The 19,374-nt window shown below is 43.5% G+C and overlaps 1 protein-coding gene across 1 annotated transcript in view; it reads left to right on the top strand.

The window, feature by feature from the left end:
* The window catches only part of FKBP9 (FKBP prolyl isomerase 9), a 72,585-nt gene that overhangs the window by 7,991 nt on the left and 45,220 nt on the right, over nt 1-19,374 (top strand). Inside the window, exon 2 of the mRNA XM_082259490.1 lies at nt 11,841-11,986. Coding sequence (XP_082115616.1) covers nt 11,841-11,986 — 146 coding nt within the window. The remainder of the gene's footprint in view (nt 1-11,840; nt 11,987-19,374) is intronic.

Below are 19,374 nucleotides of genomic sequence, written 5' to 3' on the forward strand. Positions count from 1 at the left end.
TCCAGTAATCTCCACGTGCTTCTGGGTCCCCGTACTGAGCAGCTTGCCTGATGCATTGTGAATACAGGAGGTCGGCTGCTCAGCACCCCACCTCTCCACCTCGTCCAATCAGAGAATGCTTTTCATTCATTCAGAGAATGCAAGGAATGCTCTGAATGGTACCCATGCTGAGCAGTCGACCTCCTATGTTCACAATGCTGTATGGGTATACATAGTTACATCGTCCAATCTACACCAATGTAACTGTGTATAACATGCCAATGCCTGGCATTATTCTACAATGGGGCCAAAAATGCAGCTCTTACCCTAAGGCCGGTTTCACACTGTTGTGCTGTGGTTTGGCATAGCGTAGGTGCGTTTTACCCACGGTTCCATAGATTTTCTATTAGGTCTTGGGTTTTTGGTGGGTTTTCTGAAAGCACACCAAAGATGAAGCATGAAGGATTTTTGATGCGCTTCCAAAAAACGAGGCAAAAATGCAACCTACAGTATGCACCAGCCTATGGGATTGCAGGTAAAACACGTGAAAATTGCAAATGCATCCATGTGGGCACATCACAGCACAGCAGTGTGAAACCAGCCACAACACATAACTCATATGTGAATGAGCCCCATAGAATATCATGGAGATCTGGTGACTATCTTTGATACGCTTCTGGAAATGCACTTCATATCACTCAGGTGTGAGTGGGGCCCTATGGATACCATAGGGGACTTTGTTTCAGTTGAAACTTGTAAAACATTATTTTATTAGTAAGTAATGACCTTTCTGTTTTGTAATACATTGTTTCTTGATGATGACAGCGGATTCTAAATATGTATGTGTGCTGCAGATAAAGTGATGGTGACAGGCCAGCAGAGTACACTGCCATTGGTATACGGCGGTAGGTGTCAATTTAGCAGGTATAGGGGGCCTCAACTGCAGCCTCCTACATCACCAAAGTGGCAGCACATAATATTCAGTATATATAGTGGTTCTGATTATTTTCAGAGATTGCAAACCAACTATAGGAGATGATCAGAGACTGCGGATGTGATAAAAGGAGTGTTTGGAGACAGGGGATGTACTGCAGGAGACAAAGCCAAAATACATATCATTAGACTGCTAAAGATGACTGCTATTACAGCTACATTGCAGATCAATGCTCCCATTACTGACTGCGGGGGTCCATGGGCCACACAGCAAGTACAACATTTCAGCAAGTTGCCTTAAGACTGCAGTTTGGATTTCTGTGTGTAGAGAATGGGTTTCATCAATCGACTCCACTGTCTTCCCAGCCAATCGACTCCACTGTCTTCCCAGTTCCATTATTGTGTTTCCAATCCTGATCATGCATGTTAGAGGGGACAATCATTCTGATCATGCATGATAGAGAGGACAATCATTCTGATCATGCATGTTAGAGGGGACAATCATCCTGATCATGCATGTTAGAGGGGACAATCATCCTGATCATGCATGTTAGAGGGGACAATCATTCTGATCATGCATGTTAGAGGGGACAATTATCCTGATCATGCATGTTAGAGGGGACAATCATCCTGATCATGCATGTTAGAGGGGACAATCATCCTGATCATGCATGTTAGAGGGGACAATCATTCTGATCATGCATGTTAGAGGGGACAATCATTCTGATCATGCATGTTAGAGGGGACAATCATTCTGATCATGCATGTTAGAGGGGACAATCATTCTGATCATGCATGTTAGAGGGGACAATCATTCTGATCATGCATGTTAGAGGGGACAATCATCCTGATAATGCATGTTAGAGGGGACAATCATCCTGATCATGCATGTTAGAGGGGACAATCATTCTGATCATGCATGTTAGAGGGGACAATTATCCTGATCATGCATGTTAGAGGGGACAATCATCCTGATCATGCATGTTAGAGGGGACAATCATTCTGATCATGCATGTTAGAGGGGACAATTATCCTGATCATGCATGTTAGAGGGGACAATCATTCTGATCATGCATGTTAGAGGGGACAATCATTCTGATCATGCATGTTAGAGGGGACAATCATCCTGATCATGCATGTTAGAGGGGACAATCATTCTGATCATGCATGTTAGAGGGGACAATTATCCTGATCATGCATTTTAGAGGGGACAATCATTCTGATCATGCATGTTAGAGGTGACAATCATCCTGATCATGCATGTTAGAGGGGACAATCATTCTGATCATGCATGTTAGAGGGGACAATCATCCTGATCATGCATGTTAGAGGGGACAATCATTCTGATCATGCATGTTAGAGGGGACAATCATCCTGATCATGCATGTTAGAGGGGACAATCATCCTGATCATGCATGTTAGAGGGGACAATCATTCTGATCATGCATGTTAGAGGGGACAATCATTCTGATCATGCATGTTAGAGGGGACAATTATCCTGATCATGCATGTTAGAGGGGACAATCATCCTGATCATGCATGTTAGAGGGGACAATCATCCTGATCATGCATGTTAGAGGGGACAATCATTCTGATCATGCATGTTAGAGGGGACAATCATTCTGATCATGCATGTTAGAGGGGACAATCATTCTGATCATGCATGTTAGAGGGGACAATCATTCTAATCATGCATGTTAGAGGGGACAATCATTCTAATCATGCATGTTAGAGGGGACTGCATGCGTCTGATAGCCACAGCACTAACAGCTCAGTCAGTAAATGATTATTGAAGATGAACAGTCAGTCATGGTGGAAATTCCAGTCTGATTTGGCCAACTATATCTTTTCATTGTTGGGTTGAGTAGGGATGAGCTCATTATCCTGCCAGAAAGCTGGTATTGGATTGGGCCAACCATCAGCGGCAGAGGCATTCCCTGCCCCACAAATAGCAAGAGAGGCATTATCCACCCCACAAATATACGCCGATGCAGGGCATGCCTTGGCCACCTATTGTTTGCCCAGTTTAGTGCAACTTTCTGGTGGGATCACTCAGGTGGGTTTAGACTAGGATTCAAATACATCTGAGCTCATCTCCAGTTTCAAGCTGTCTGAAATTATTATTATACAGGATTTATATCGCGGCAATACAATTCAATACAGGAGGAATCAGGGGGCTCTGCTCGTTAGAGCTTACAATCTAAAGGGAGGGTCAAGTGATACAAAAGGGAATAACAGCGGGGGATGAGCTGATGAAGAAAATGAAAATGGCCCTACTGTGTATGTATGTGAGTTAGGGACCTTAGATTGTAAGCTCCTTGAGGGCAGGGACCAATATGTATGTACAATGTATATGTAAAGCGCTGTGTAAATTGACAGCGCTATATAGGTACCTGAAATAAATAAAAAAAATAAATAAATAAAGTACAGTTGTTAGGTGGAGGCAGGATCTGCTTTTCTGAAGAGAAAAGTTTATAGGGATTGCCTAAAAGAGGATATAGTCGGACAGATTGGGGTATGGAGTTCCATACGGTGGTAGAGGCTCGGTAGAAGTCCTGGAGGTGTGCATGGGATGAGGTGACAAGGGAACTGGAGTGCAGGAGGTCTTTGGGGGAACGAAGAGAACGATTTGGTTGGTATTTTAGAACTAGGTTAGTGATGTAGCTGGGGCAGAGTTGGGGCTAGCTTTGTAAATTATTGTTAGTATTTTGAATTACATTTTTTGGGTGAGTGGTGGTCAATGGAGGGATTGGCAGAGAGGGGTAGCAGATGCTGAGCGGTTTGTAAGGTGGATGAGTCTGGCAGCAGCATTCACGATGAATAGGAGATAACCTATTTAAAGGTAAGCCAATGAGGAGGGAGTTGCAGTAGTGGAGAGATAACCAGGGAGTGAATTAGGAACTTTGTGGTGTCATTGGTTAGGATGGGGCACATTTTGGAGATGTTGTGGAGGTTGAGGCAGCAAGCTTTGGAAATGGATTAGATGTGGGGCCCAAAGGAGAGTTCAGAGTCCAGGATTACACCTGGCATGCGGGGATTGGTTAATAGTTGTCCATTGCTCTTGACAGAGAAGTCAGGGGAAGGAAGGGGCATGTGGGGGAGGAAATATTATGAGCTTGGTGAAAAAATCAGATCTTCTGATCCATCACTTAGAACTATAGATTACACCTGAATTGCTTACTTGTGGCCTCCATCACATCACCGCGCCAGATAATTGTTCATTGATTTGCACTGTGACTGCACTAAGTTTTATCCCCTGTTAGCATTAATATTTTAAAATACAATTATTCACGCAATCCATGTAACTTCAACACCTTTATTGATGACAGACCTTGTCATGTAATTTTCTAAGCCAAAGCCAATATAGAATATGATCATGTGAAAAGTCAAGAAATGAAGCAAATCCAAAATTGAGGAGGTTGCAGTAATCAGAGCCTGTGCCAGACTTCATGTGTGCAGCTGCTTCCTCTGGTCCCAATTACAGGCGAGCTGAAACATGATTCCTACAACATTGTCCACGTCCCCACATTTGCCTGTGATTTTCGCCTAGAGATGGTGTACACTGGAGGAGAATGGCTTTTGCAGAGGCAGACTGGAATTCCTATAGGTCAGGGCTGGCCAAATATTTGATTTGATTGGATGGAGTAATAAAGCACATTGTGGTGAGCCAGATGCTGTAAAAGGGCTATAAACATGTTGAATGGCACAGTGAGATTCAGGCAGTACTGATGGGGAAATAAGACCCATCTGTCCTAACACTCCATTGGGAGTCTTTCACACTTACAATCAAGTGATAGAAAAGCCACACATCTAATAGCAGCCCACCTCACACTTCTCTTTTAAATACACACGTGGGCTGATTTAGAAAACAGCAGCAGGATCAAACAAAAATGAAGCTGTTGGCTTTAGTAACCAATCATATTCTAGCTTTAATGTATTCAAGATGTGTTACAAGATGAAAGCTAGTACTTGATTGGTTTCTGTGGATAACAACCTTTATTTTTTTTCTATTGCTCACACACTCTACATATGAAGTACATTGCGGTCTTCCAGCAAATGAAGCAGATTTGATTTATTGCAAGTTTTTACATAGAGCCAAAGATACTGAACAGCTAGTTACAGAATATTCTGAAAAACCATATCTTTCCCTGTCCCACTGGGACCTACATTTCTACATCTGTTCCACAATTATGGAAGCATGTGCACACACGCTAGGGCCAATGTGATCAGGCGCCAAGTCTCTCATAGACTCAGTTGTAGGAATGTAATGTTGAAGCGCTTATGACCAAGGCACAGATATGAATCGCCAGCATTGGCTGATGCCAGACATGCTCCATTCGCACAGGCGTTCAGCCACACCGTGAATCACAGCGGCAAAGAATCTACGGGTTTCTGTGGCTGGGATTGACTGATGTGCACAGATAGCTGCTTCTGCTGAGCCCATACATTGCAATGACAGGCTGTTTCTGAGAAGAAAATGGTCGCATACCACCACAGAATCCAATGAATAAAAGTTCCTTTATTCACATAAGTCGTACAGGTACAAGGTATAGCAGGGTAGGACAGTAGACGCATTTTACACGCCTTCTACGTTGTAGTGAACAAGCACGTAGCAGTCATGTGAGATGCGTCTAATTTTCTGACCTGCTTTACCTTGTACCTGTATGACTTGTGTGAATAAAGGAACTTCTCTTCATTGGATTCTGTGGTGGTGTGCAACCATTTTCTTCTCAGATGCTGTTGTTATTCATGATTGTTCACATAGTCAGCGAATATCTGCGTTAATTGCAGCTGGGCACAATTTGTTTGGCTGCTGCTACCAATAGCCTCTCACTAGCTTGGGGCCGCAGCCACACAAAGTGAGTCCAGCTGCAATCAATGCAGATAATCGCTGTCTATGTGAACAGTGATGATTAGCTGCAGCTGCCAAAACAGCCTGTCATTGTAATGTATGGGCTCTTTCACACAGGCGGACAGTTCAGATCCACAAGTCCATTTTTTTGGCGGATCTGAACTGTCCCCCCATGCATCCCTATGGGGCATCGGATGTCAGCGGAGACATGTCCGCTGACATCCGATCTGTCAAATCTGGACGGATGGAAACCCTATTTTCCATCTGTCCAGCGGATCGGATGAGAACAGACCAATGGTCCGTTCCCATCCGATTTCCCCCATAGAGATGCATGGGGAACTGACAGCTGTCAGATCCCCCACTGAGAAAAGCGGAGTCCGTCCGATGGACAGAGTGTGTGAAAGGGGCCTATGGGCTCAGCAGCTGCAGCTATCCGTGCAAATTGGCCGATTTAATACCCTGCAGCAAGAGGCTGTTGGTGGCCATAGCTATTCACATACAGTTGGCAGTCCCAGCAACAGGAATCAGTAGATTCTTGCCTTTAGGATTTGCAGCATGGCTAAACGCCGGTGTGAATGAAGCCTGAAGATGACCATACACTATACAATCGAATTGTACAATCTTTTTCAGAGCTACCAACAACAATGTACTGCAAGGTCCTGCCGGATTTGATACAAATTACATGTATTGATTAGGTGTGTTCTCCTAATACATAGTTTTGGTAAATCTAAAGGAGATTGTACAATCAGTTTGTATAGTGCATGGTCAGCTTAAGTTACACTTTCCCATGTATAATAAAAAGTTGCAGACTGCTGAGGCCCATAGACTGTAAATGTGCCATAGTTTTTGAGAGCAGGCAGCACATGTAAGTGTATGGGCACATAGCTGCTGCATGGGCACAGTCACTCGTCCCAATTTGATAGGTGTATGTGTGAGTGGCCAGTGTGCATTTTGGGCTACCCATCTGCACTTACATACCTGTCACATTGAGATGAGCAGTTGTCTCCGAGCAGCTGCTGTGTGCCCATAGACTTGGGCTGCCTGCACTCAGCAGCTATGGCCCATTCACAAACTATGGCCTCAACAACTATATGAATGAAACCTAAGGCTAGACTACCAACTGGGGTAGGAAGGTGTGTCCTAGGAACCAGTTGGTCTATGGGAGCAGGAAATCTACATCTGACCCAACAATTATTTTTACGTATGTGAAATAAATGCTAAAATGTATGTTTAAAGCAGAACTCCAGGATGTTTTTCTTTTGGAATAAACACAAGATTTTTTTTTATGTAAGAAAAGGAAGGAAACAATCCAATCAATAGGTCAGAGCTTACAAATAAGGCACATTTATTATACCAATATTGATACAGCATTTACCGAGCAATTGCTATTATCTCCCAACTTAAGAAGAAGTGTATAAATGAAGGCTTCTATAGACATATACCCTTTAAAATACAAACATAGTAGACAGTATGGAAGTATGTCAGTGCTCATCCATCTATACGCATGTGCTGTTGTGAATGGACAAAGGGAGATCCTGTCGTTTAGCTGCTCCTCCTCTCCCCTTGTACATTTAAAAAATCCCATGCATTCGATGAACAGAATACAAGGTGATTTATGAATGGACGAGGAGAGGGGAGAGGGAGTGTAAATGACACGATTCCTTTACTGCAGGAGAGCTGGAACTTGGAGTCACATTGCTGGAAGAAGAGTGCTGCATTTAGTATCTGGCATCAATAAAGCTATGAATTGTATAGTAAATAGGAGCGATCCAGATAATCATCACAAGAGGAAACATATTTGACTTTCCCAGAAATTCATGGAGTTCCACTTTAAGAATAACTTTTTTCGACCAACTGTTTTTGTTTATTGGAGATCTTTATGTAGCCATAGGTGGTCATAAATTGCCCAACCTTGCACATGTAATCTCTGTGCAACTTAGCTGATCTCTAAAGCCCCATACACACACGCAGATCGTCGTCATACAAATGTTCGTCTTTTCTCCCCGGGATGTCGGTGTCTGTTGAAAAGTGCAAAGACAGCACAAGGACAGCACAAGAATTTTGTCCGCAGACTTCAGCTGACTGCAGAAGTGATGTCATGTAATGGTTAACTTTCCCTGTGTTTTTTATTTTCTGAGCATGCCCAGTCTTGCAAATCTGCGGTCTGTCGGCTGATTTCTGTACTGACAGGCAAACAATTGTCCGTTCTGGTGTCTGCAGACAAAAATTTTCATGTTTGCAAGAAAGACTCTTGTCCGCAGATTGTGTGCAGACATCTGTCGGAGGCACCATACTAACACGCATACAATCGGCAGATCTTTCGTCCGCAGACGTTTGTATGAAGACGATCTGCGTGTGTGTACGGGGCTTTAGAGGATGGAAAGAACTGATCTGTATTTCCACTGCTGCAGTCTATTGAGCAAGTTACATGAGAAACTGGCATCTCCCATACAATTGAAAGGTGTCATCCAACCTATTATTGTCAGTGCAATACTTACCTGTACCCAGACTTTACTTGGCGTGTACTTGTCTAATTCTGTCTAAATTTAAACTAATAAAACTTGGATTTTGTACTAACCATTGTTTTAGGCCCCGTTCACACAGGGGCGATCCGATTTGGGGGGGCGACCTCCGAGGTCGCGGTGCGAGCAGCGCGCCGCGACCTCGGAGCGGCCGCCACGGACTTCATAACATTGAAGTCTATGGCGGTCGCCTCCGGGTCGCCCCAAAGAAGCTCCGGACCCTTTTTCTAAGTCGGAGCGACTTGTGTCGCTCCTATTAGAACGGGTCCGCAGCTTCCCTATGGAAGGCGACCTACGGCGACCTGTGAGGCGACCAGGTTGCCTTAGTGTGAACGGGGGACTCAGTGTGCTGCTACCTGGGTAATATTTACAAATTGTATTTATTTATTACCGATACTTAGATAGCGCCATCTATTTATTCAGGGCTTCACATCTATATTGCACATTCACATCAGTCCCTGCCCACCAAGGAGCTTACGATCTAAGGTCCCTAACTCACATTCATAAATACTCAATTCAGCTCTTTGGCGTACTATGTACGACCAAAGAGTGATCCTTTAATCACAAGCTGATGACTGCAGTAGCAGCCATCAGCCTGTGTGTGTTTTGTACAGCCAGCGACTGGCTTTAAAGTAAAAGTGATGTGGCAGCTCCATAGCTGCCGATCACTTTCACAGAGAGGCAGCACATTTTGTTTTTTGGGCACCATAGTTTTTGGCGATATCACGGGCGCACACAATTTTAAGACATAGAATGTTTAGTATCTATTTATTTGATGCAACCTTAGTGCCGGTTCACATTGTTGTGATGCACTGCGGGTTCCCGCATCGCACCCGACTCGCAGGCAGTTCACACTGCCATATGCGAACTGCTGGGAGTGTCATTACAAAGTTAATGACACCCCCAGATTAGCTCTCACATCGCAGTGTGAACTGTGAATTTGGACAGGAATCGGATTGCATAGGTGTGAACACCCAGGCAATCTGATTCTGGTGCGAACCAAAAAAAGGGTCCTGCACGACTTTGGTCCAAATGCGATGTGAATTCAGCCATACAATCTGTATGGCTGAATTTGCATCGCACAGACATCGCATGTGATTTGCAGAGCAGTTGGGATAGGAGAAGGGAATAGTGGGATACTCCAACTGAACTAATCACACAGATGAGGACTTCTATCTTCAGAACTTCTCTAGTGATCAGGAACAGCCAGGCTGTTAATCCACACTGCCACAAAGTGTAGATGGGGTTAAGTCTCTTGCTCTCTTTAATCTCTGACAAGAGGATTTTGTGAATATCTTATCTTCAGGACACTCTCACTAGCATCCCCTTTCAGCTGACACCCATCCACTGACTATCCTAGGGGCAGTGGTGGCCCCCCTCAGGTCAGACCCCTTGACATGAGATTCTGTACTCACTGTATTGCAGAGACAGTTCCTCCAGTGTCTCCCCTCTCAGTCAGCTCCTCTGGACCTCTGGGTTCAGCTTCTCACTGCTACTCTTCTGGCCCTCAGAACGAGTCCCTGAGGCCGCATGACACCTCTACAGAGGAGGAGGCAGCCGCCCCCTCCCTTCGGGACTCCGCTCTCCAACGAAAGACCTCGAGCACATGTGCTCCTGGCTTTTATACAGTATCCCAACATGCACCAAGGTGTCCTGCCCTCTGCCAATCATCAGGACTGTATCAAAAGCCTATGCACCCATTTGTCAGGTTTCCCCCCACTGTCCAATATGCCTCCCTATTGGACCAGCATAAAACACTCTCTAGAGTTGACTGAATGAATTGCATACTGAGCACAATGAGCAGACCTCACTAACAGATCCTGCTCTCTGGTAGGCAGAGAACAATATAGATTTACCTGCAGCCCTTCTGGTAAGCAGACAGAGCTCAAAACCATACTTTCCCACTAGCACCTACCAAGGATGGTGCTACATAAACCTAAAAACAAAATACAAAATCGTATCTCACAGTTTATCCATCTTCAGATGTGGTGGATGAATTCATTTCCTATTTCAGGATTTTTTTTTTCTTCACCTGGTGATCTTTCTCCTCTCCTGATTTGGACTAATAATCCCCTCCCCCTCTCCTCATCTACATTACATAGGGAAGTGTTTTGTAGTTCAAAGAAGGTTGTTGGGAAAACTGATAGGATTGTTTGATATATAACTTATATTAGTGGTAGCTCTCTGCTTTCAGGTCACAGCTTCAGCCTTCAGGTCATCGTTTTACTGGATTAACACCAAGCATTCTATTTGCCTGTCTGTAGGACATACATTTTCCTTCTGATTTATTAGCTTAATTGAATTATTCATTTTGTCCTATCTACAAATGTTCATACATATGCTGTGGCAGGTCGGCTCTATTACGCAAAACTACATATCTGTATGTCATTTCATGTAATAGCCAGTGAGGGCTATTTGGCCAGAGGGGGAGAAAATCAGTGGGTCCGGAGGATGCAATGTCCGTCGGCCACCCGCGATCTCTCCCCTTGGAGACAGAATGGTGGTCTGTCTATGTAAACAAGGCAGACTGCCATTCTGTCACAGATGAACACAGGGATCCTGTGTTCTTGATACTCAGGAACACATATCTCTATGTTCATCTAGTGAGTTCATCCCACACACAGTTAGAAAGCATCCTCTAGGCACTCATTTAACCCCTTGATCGCCCCTGGAGTTCACCCCTTCCCTGTCAGTGTCATTAGCACAGTAACAGTGCATATTTTTAGCACTGATTACTGTAGTAATGTCACTGGTCCCCTCAAAAGTGTAATTTAGGTGTCCGATCTGTCCGCCGCAATGTAGCAGTCCTGCTAAAAATTGCTAAACGCCATCATTACTAATAAAATAAATAAATAAAAATGCCACAATTCTATCCCCTAGTTTGTAGATGCGATAACTGTTGCACAAACCAATCAATATACACTTATTGGTGTTTTTTTTTTTTTTACCAAAAATATGTGGCAGAATACATATTGGCCTAAAATGATGAAAAAAAGTAAAAAAAAAAAATATATATGTATATATATATTTTTTAAATTGTTTTTTTTTTTTTTTTTTTTTTTTGTTTATAGCACAAAAAATAAAAACCACAGAAGTAATCAAATACCACCAAAAGGGTAAAAGGGTTTGTTTGGGTATAGCATCGCGCATGACCGCGCAATTATCAGTTAAAATAATGCAGTGCCGTATCGCAAAAAAATGGCCTGGTCATTAAGGGGGTAAAACCTTCTGGTCCAGAAGTGGTTTACATAGGAAAACATTTGTCTGAGCTATCAGAAAGTGAACTGTGGAAATGTACTACAAAAATGCTGTTTGAAAGGGGTTGTGATGCAGAATTTGATTCCATTCTCTCAATGAATTTCACACTTGTGGATATGCAGTCTTATTGAGACACGAACTTACTAAAAAAATGAATTTGAAAGGTTGGGTAAGACGTGTATTTGCATTGAGATTGCACATTATTGAGGAAAAACGCAAAGAAGCTTTGATTAAATCGTGAGGAATGCTAAGAGGAAGGAGATTTTCATATTAATTCATTTTATACTATTTTGCAGTTATGACCGTGGGACCACTTACAACGTATTTGTGGGGAAGAAACAGATCATTGAAGGAATGGACAAAGCTCTAATTGGAATGTGTGTAAACGAGAGACGATTAGTAAAAGTTCCACCAAGTCTTGCCTATGGGAGTGAAGGAGTGGGTAAGTGTCTTGCCTGCATGTCTTGTATAAGTATATGGGAACTTTCATCACATTGTTGCAGCTAGAATAGCTTTAAAGTATCATTAAAGCTTCATTTTTAATAAACATGTTATACTTTCCTGCTCTGTGCAGTGGGTTTTACACAGAGCAGCCCCGAGCTTCCTCTTCTCGGGTCCCCCGCTGGTGCTCCAGGCTCCTTCTCTTCGGCAAGTGCCCCCATGGAAATCTGGTTTCAATAGGGGCACACGTGCGGGCTTGCTCCAGAGCCACCCTGTCTGGGTCTGTTGACACAGATCGGCAGCTGAACCCCGTCCCCTGCTCCTTCCTCACAGCATTTGATTGACAGCAGCGGGAGCCAATCTCCCATTGCTATAAATCTGCCCAATCAGGAGGGAGACAGCAGCGAAAGCTGCTGCTCTCGTGCACATCGCTGGATCATGATCGGGCTCAGTTAAGTTTGGGGGGGGGGGGTGCTGGTGGGATCCTGAAGAACAGAAGGTTTTTTACCTTAAAGTGATTGTAAAGTCACATTTTTTTTCTATAAAAATAACAAACATGTTATACTTACCTGCTCTGTGCAGAGGGTTTGCACAGCGCAGTCCAGACCCCCCTCTTCTCGGGTCCATCTTCGGTGCTACTGGTACCTCCCTCCTGTTGAGTGCCCCCACGGCAAGCAGCTTGCTACAGGGGCACTCGAGCCAAGCCGCAGCTCCGTGTATCTATTGTATCTATTTAGACAAGGAGCTGCGGGTCAGCCATGTCCCCTCTCTCTCCTCTATTTGAATTTTAATGACAGCAGTGGGAGTCAATGGCGCTGCTGCATAGGGGGCTTGGGTAAGTATTAGAGGGGCTCTGGGGGGGGGGGGGCTGCTGCACACAGGAGGCTTTTTTTATCCTAATGCAAAGAATGCATTAAGATTTAAAAAAAAGAGCCAATTTAAAGTGGCACTGTTAAATTCCTGCACAAAGAGAAGTTAACATACCTCTCCAGTGTCCCATCTTTACTCCAACCAAGTGCAGAAGTCCCTGTAAGACTCTTCACAAACTGTACTTTTATCCTCCAACCCCTGTGCCACTACAAGACAAAGCAGTGACTAAGGGCTAGTTCACACCATATTCATTGAGCTGTGTTGATCTGCACAGATCAGGGCAGGCTCAACGCAAGGGCGCAAAACAGTTGTTTTCTTTGTGTCCTGTTCACACTATAACACTGCTTTGAGGGTGTGTTGTGCTGCGCTGCATAATAATACAGCATATCTATATTTTTATGAAGCGCACTGTAGACTTTTGTTTTGCTGTCTGTGCTCCCATTTGGGGAGAATCACCATCTCTGTTTGTTCTGTTTATCTTTATTATCGGAAGTGAAAGTAAAAGAAAATCCCCAATTTTAGGTTGTCACCAGAACAGTAATAGAGGGGAAATCTTCCAATTGGGACACTAGTTCTGGTGAAACCCTGGGATTCCCTTTTTGGCTATGTGATAGGAAGTGGAGGGAAATCTCCGCTATGGAAAACAGATGACAAAAAAGAATTGACAGGGGTTCTAACGCTCCCTTTCTTTATCCAACATAAAAAAGAAAGTTCCTTTCGTTCATTGAAAGGCACAGCTTCAGATCTTCATAACCATTGGGTTATACTGCCCCCCACAGGAGTAGGACACTAGGAGTAAAAAAAAGGCTGGCAATTTTTTCTTTTTAGATAGAAATGTTTTTCTCCTGGACTTTTCCTGTGAGATCTGCAATCAGCTGCAGAACTGGGTGACAGGCTGGATATTGTAGACTGTAACGCTCCTGCGTTTTTATTGTAAGCTGGATTTGCAGCTGCAGAATCTCCACTCAGTAGTCATGTAGAGATGTGTTGGAATACCAGATCCAACTCTCCAGACCCATCACTGTGGGCCTGTCTGCTTCAGCATACAGATATACACACACTCAATAAGATGTTCCTGGAGTGATAGGATGTATATGATAGTATGGAGGTGATGTGCTGAAGGGACAGGTGTGAGCAGTGACAGTAATGGTAAGCACTTAATAGTAATGTTCAGGAGAGTAGTAGATGGTAATAGGTAGAATGCAGATAGGTTAGTAATCATGTATGGTAACAGGTGGTAAGGACAGCAGATGACATATACAGGATAGACTAACCCAGTGCAAGGATAGATGGTAGTAGACTCAAGAGCTAGCAATCTATGTAACAGTGCAGATGGTAGAATTAGTATGCATAGATAGTAACAGTCCTTAATGTGCAGAAGATGATAGTGTAAGTTAGTTATGGAGGATTCCCCTGTGGGGTACTTATCACTAGTAAGGTTTTGATAAGTAGAGGGGTCCAGTAGTGAGGGAGTGATCCGGTAGCGAGATACGGGATCAGTAGCGAGGTTCCGGTCTGTTCCAGGTAAAGGCAAATAGCTGGAGGTTCCGACAGCAAGACAAGGCTTGTAAGCATGTAGGCACACATTGAACGAACAACGTGAGAGAGAACACCGGCGATTGCGATGACGTCATCCGTCTTAAAGGTGTATGCGTTCCACCTAACTAGAAAGGTGGGACGCAATGTTTAAAAGGAAAATGGTAAATAAGGGTACCAAAGGTACCAGAATCTTACAGTACCCCCCCCTTAAGGCCGGCTCCGGAAGGCCTATAGCACTGGTTTCTCCGGGTAATTCCGAGTGAAACCTTCGTATAAGCCTAGGTGCGTGAACATCAGAGGTATCCAACCAGGTGTCATCTTGGGGTCCATAGTTCTTCCATCTTATGAGATATTGGAGTCTTCCTCTGTGGATACGAGAATCCAAAATCTCCTTAATCTCATATTCTTCTCCGCCTTCAACTTGTACTGGAGGTGGAGGCAAGATGGTAGGCCTTATTCCTTGGTTAGGAACATGTGGCTTCAGTAGCGACACATGAAAGATGGGATGTATTTTGAGATCTGCCGGTAAGGTGAGTTGCACTGCAGCTTTTCCAATGAGTTTCTTAATTGGGAAGGGTCCCAGAAATAAAGGTCCAAGCTTTTTGCTAGGGATCTTTAATCTTAGATTTTTTGTCGATAGCCAAACAAGGTCCCCAATAGCATATTGCGGAGAAGGTCTTCTACGAAGGTCGTAGTACCTTTTTTGTTGACTATGAGCGTGTGAGATGGTGGTATTAAGTAAACCCAGAGAGTCTTTTATTTGGGTAAGATAATCCGAGGCTACTGGGTTACTTGATGGTAAGATGCGTGGTGGAAGAAGTGTGGGATGAAACCCATAGTTCAAGTAGAACGGACTTTGCTTAGTAGTACTGTGGGTTGCGTTGTTATAAGCAAATTCCGCCAGAGGGAGGAGGTCCACCCAATCATCCTGTAGGTATGATGTGTAGCAACGCAGATATTGTTCTATACACTGGTTGACTCTTTCAGTCTGTCCGTTGGTCTGAAGGTGGTAGGGAGAAGTGAGCTTTCGCTCAATCCGTAGTATTTGACATAGAGCTTGCCAAAATTTGGAGATGAACTGTGAACCACGGTCGGATAAAAGAGTCTTTGGAATTCCATGTACAGTAATTTGAACACATGTTTCATTAGTAGTTCCGCTGTTTGTTTAGATGAAGGTAGTCTGCGAATAGCAATGAAATGTGCCATCTTTGTCAGATGGTCCACTGACACTAGAATGGTATTAAATCCTTTGGAAGGTGGTAGTTCTACTATAAAGTCTAAGGACACAACTTCCCATGGGACCTGGGGTATTGGTAGACTGCAGAGTAGACCAGATGGTTTTGTAGTGTCAATTGTGGACCTTGCACAGATGTCACATGAAGAAACAAATTTTTGTACAGACGTCTTCATATCAGGCCACCAAAACTGCCTGGTAAGCAAATTAAGGGTTTTCGTCATACCCATATGTCCTGCCATGGGCACATCATGTGATAATTCCAAGATCTTGGTGCGCATAGTAGGGGGTATGTAGAGTTTATCGTGGTAATAGAGGAAGCCTTCTGCATCAGTACTTAGTTGTGATGGAGGTGAATCCAATCCTATACTGTGCAAAATCTCTTCCTTCAGGGAACGAACAACACCAATAATACGTTCATAGGGTATTATAGGAATAGAAGGGATTTCGGCGCAGTTATCTTCGGTTAATCGTGATAGCGCATCCGCTTTTTTATTTTTGTCTGCAGGCGTGTAGTTCACTAGGAAGTTGAATCTTAGGAAGAATAATGACCATCGTACCTGCCGGTGGGAAAGAGTTTTGTTAGTCTGGAGGTATTGAAGGTTTTTATGATCTGTATATATGAGTATTGGTAATTGGGTACCTTCAAGTAGATGTCGCCAATTCTCCAGTGCCAGTTTTATGGCAAGCAACTCCTTTTCACCCACTGGGTAATTCACCTCTGGGCTGCTTAGTGATTTTGAGAAGAAAGCAACTGGGTGGAGTGGTGAAGTATTTGTTGGTCGTTGGGAGAGAACTGCTCCTACTGCCATATTTGACGCATCTACCTCCAGAATATATTGGAGGGATGGGTCTGGATGGCGTAGTATGGGAGCAGAAGTAAAGCTTGATTTTAACAAGCGGAAAGCTCCATTTGCTTCTTCTGACCATTTGAATGGTTTCTTTATACTTGTAAGTTGTGTGAGAGGTCTCACAATAGCAGAGAAGTTCTTGATGAACTTCCTATAGAAGTTTGAAAATCCAAGGAATCGCTGTAATGCCTTACGAGTTGTTGGTATAGGCCAATCCAGAATACAGGATATCTTGCTCATATCCATCTTGATTCCGGTTTTGGATATGATGTATCCTAGGAATAATATTTCTTCTTTATGAAATAGGCATTTTTTTAATTTCACGTATAGATTGTGTGCGAGTAATCTGGATAACACAAGTCTTACATGTTTTATATGTTCAGACAGAGATCGAGAATAGATAAGTATATCGTCCAGATATACCACAACACAGACATCAGGTAAGTCTCTAAAGATGTCGTTTATGAACCTTTGAAAAGCTGCGGGAGCATTACACAACCCGAATGGCATCACAAGATATTCGAATAATCCGTATCTGGTTCTGAATGCTGTTTTCCACTCATCTCCGTCACGGATTCGGATTAGGTTGTATGCCCCTTTTAGGTCCAATTTAGAGCAGTAAGTAGCCCCACGCACTTGTTCAATGAGTTCAGGGATGAGCGGTAAAGGATAGCGATCCTTTATTGTAATGGTATTTAATTGCCTATAATCGATAATAGGCCTAAGACTTAAATCCTTATTGCGGACAAAGAAAAGTCCTGCAGCTGTGGAAGAAGTAGAGGGTCTGATGAACCCTTTTGTCAAATTTAGATCGATAGTGCAATCATAATCCCTATGGGGAGGCAACACTTGAGCATTTTTCTCAAGGAATTCTTCGGACAGATCCTGATAGCATAGTGGTGCAATCTCGTCTGACACCACAGACAGGATCTTTCCATAAGATGGGAGGTTACACGTAATCTCACAATAGTGAGAAAGGAAAGTTAAAGTCTTTTCCAATCTATGATTGGTTGATGTGTGTGTAACCAGGGGAGTCCCAAAATAATGGGAAAATGGGGTGAAGATAGTATATCAAAGGAGGTGGTCTCCATATGAGACTCATTAGCAGTGACAAGGAGTGCTTGTGTCTGATTGGTGATTGGACCAGAAGATAGCGGGATACCGTTAATGAAACTAACAGAAACAGGTTTAGGTTTTGAAATAATAGGTATTTTATTTAAGGTAACAAAAAGTGTATCGATATAGTTCCCACAAGATCCTGTGTCGATCATAGCCTTGGTGGTAATCCTAGTCTGGTCCCACTGTAATGTTAAATGAACAAAGAGATAGGGTTTAGAAAAGGAAGTCGTTAATCCCCCTAGCAAGACATGTGAACACTCACCCTCTTTTTTGCGGACAAGGGGACAGACGCTTATCGAATGATCCGGGGATGCGCAGTACATGCAAAGATTACTGGATCTTCTCCTGGCTCATTCAGTAGTTGATAAAGGTGGGCGTATGGTTCCTACCTCCATAGGAGTAGGGTCAACGGCCGAAATCTGAGAAGGACTAGACAATGGCATTCCCATTTTCTCAGCCTTTCTTTCTCGCAGTCGCCTGTCTATGTTGATACTGAGTTGAATTAAGGCATCCAAAGTGCCAGGTAAATCCGCTCGGGCGAGCTCGTCTTTAACGGCTTCTGACAACCCGAGTCTGAACTGAGTTCGCAGAGATGTATCATTCCACCCTGAATCAAGGGTCCATCTTTTGAACTCTGCTACAAAGTCTTCTACAGGTCTCCTTCCTTGTTTTAAAGCCCTCAATTGGATATCAGCAGTACTCTGCCTATTGGGGTCATCATATAAACTAGCGAGTTCCGCTAGGAATAAAGGATAGGAGTTGAGAAGCTGATCATTTTTCTCAAAGAGAGAGTCTGCCCAGGCCCGTGGATCACCCGTTAAGTATGAAATGACGGTACAGACTTTAATTTGATCAGTAGGGTAAGTACGCGGTTTTAGCAAAAAAAGCAATTGACATGCGTTTTTGAATTCACAAAATTTTTTCCGATCACCTGTAAACACTAGAGGAGGGTTTATTTTGGGTTCAGGGGGCTGAGCAGCAGTAAGCTGGGAAAGACGGGTTACCTGCTGTCTCAGAGTCTGATTGTCTTCTTTTACTTCAGTAAGAGCAAGTATTAATGCATTTACTTGTTGTGCTAATTGTGTCACTTGAGTGGGTAATTCTGCTGAATCAATTTTTTTATGGTTCGTTCAATCTGTAACGCTCCTGCGTTTTTATTGTAAGCTGGATTTGCAGCTGCAGAATCTCCACTCAGTAGTCATGTAGAGATGTGTTGGAATACCAGATCCAACTCTCCAGACTCATCACTGTGGGCCTGTCTGCTTCAGCATACAGATATACACACACTCAATAAGATGTTCCTGGAGTGATAGGATGTATATGATAGTATGGAGGTGATGTGCTAAAGGGACAGGTGTGAGCAGTGACAGTAATGGTAAGCACTTAATAGTAATGTTCAGGAGAGTAGTAGATGGTAATAGGTAGAATGCAGATAGGTTAGTAATCATGTATGGTAACAGGTGGTAAGGACAGCAGATGACATATAAAGGATAGACTAACCCAGTGCAAGGATAGATGGTAGTAGACTCAAGAGCTAGCAATCTATGTAACAGTGCAGATGGTAGAATTAGTATACATAGATAGTAACAGTCCTTAATGTGCAGAAGATGATAGTGTATTGAGGATTCCCCTGTGGGGTACTTATCACTAGTAAGGTTTTGGTAAGTAGAGGGGTCCAGTAGTGAGGGAGTGATCCGGTAGCGAGATACGGGATCAGTAGCGAGGTTCCGGTCTGTTCCAGGTAAAGGCAAATAGCTGGAGGTCCCGACAGCAAGA

Source organism: Pelophylax lessonae (genome assembly GCF_965119305.1).
Source record: "Pelophylax lessonae genome assembly, chromosome: 5".
NCBI classification, from domain to species: Eukaryota; Metazoa; Chordata; class Amphibia; order Anura; family Ranidae; genus Pelophylax; species Pelophylax lessonae.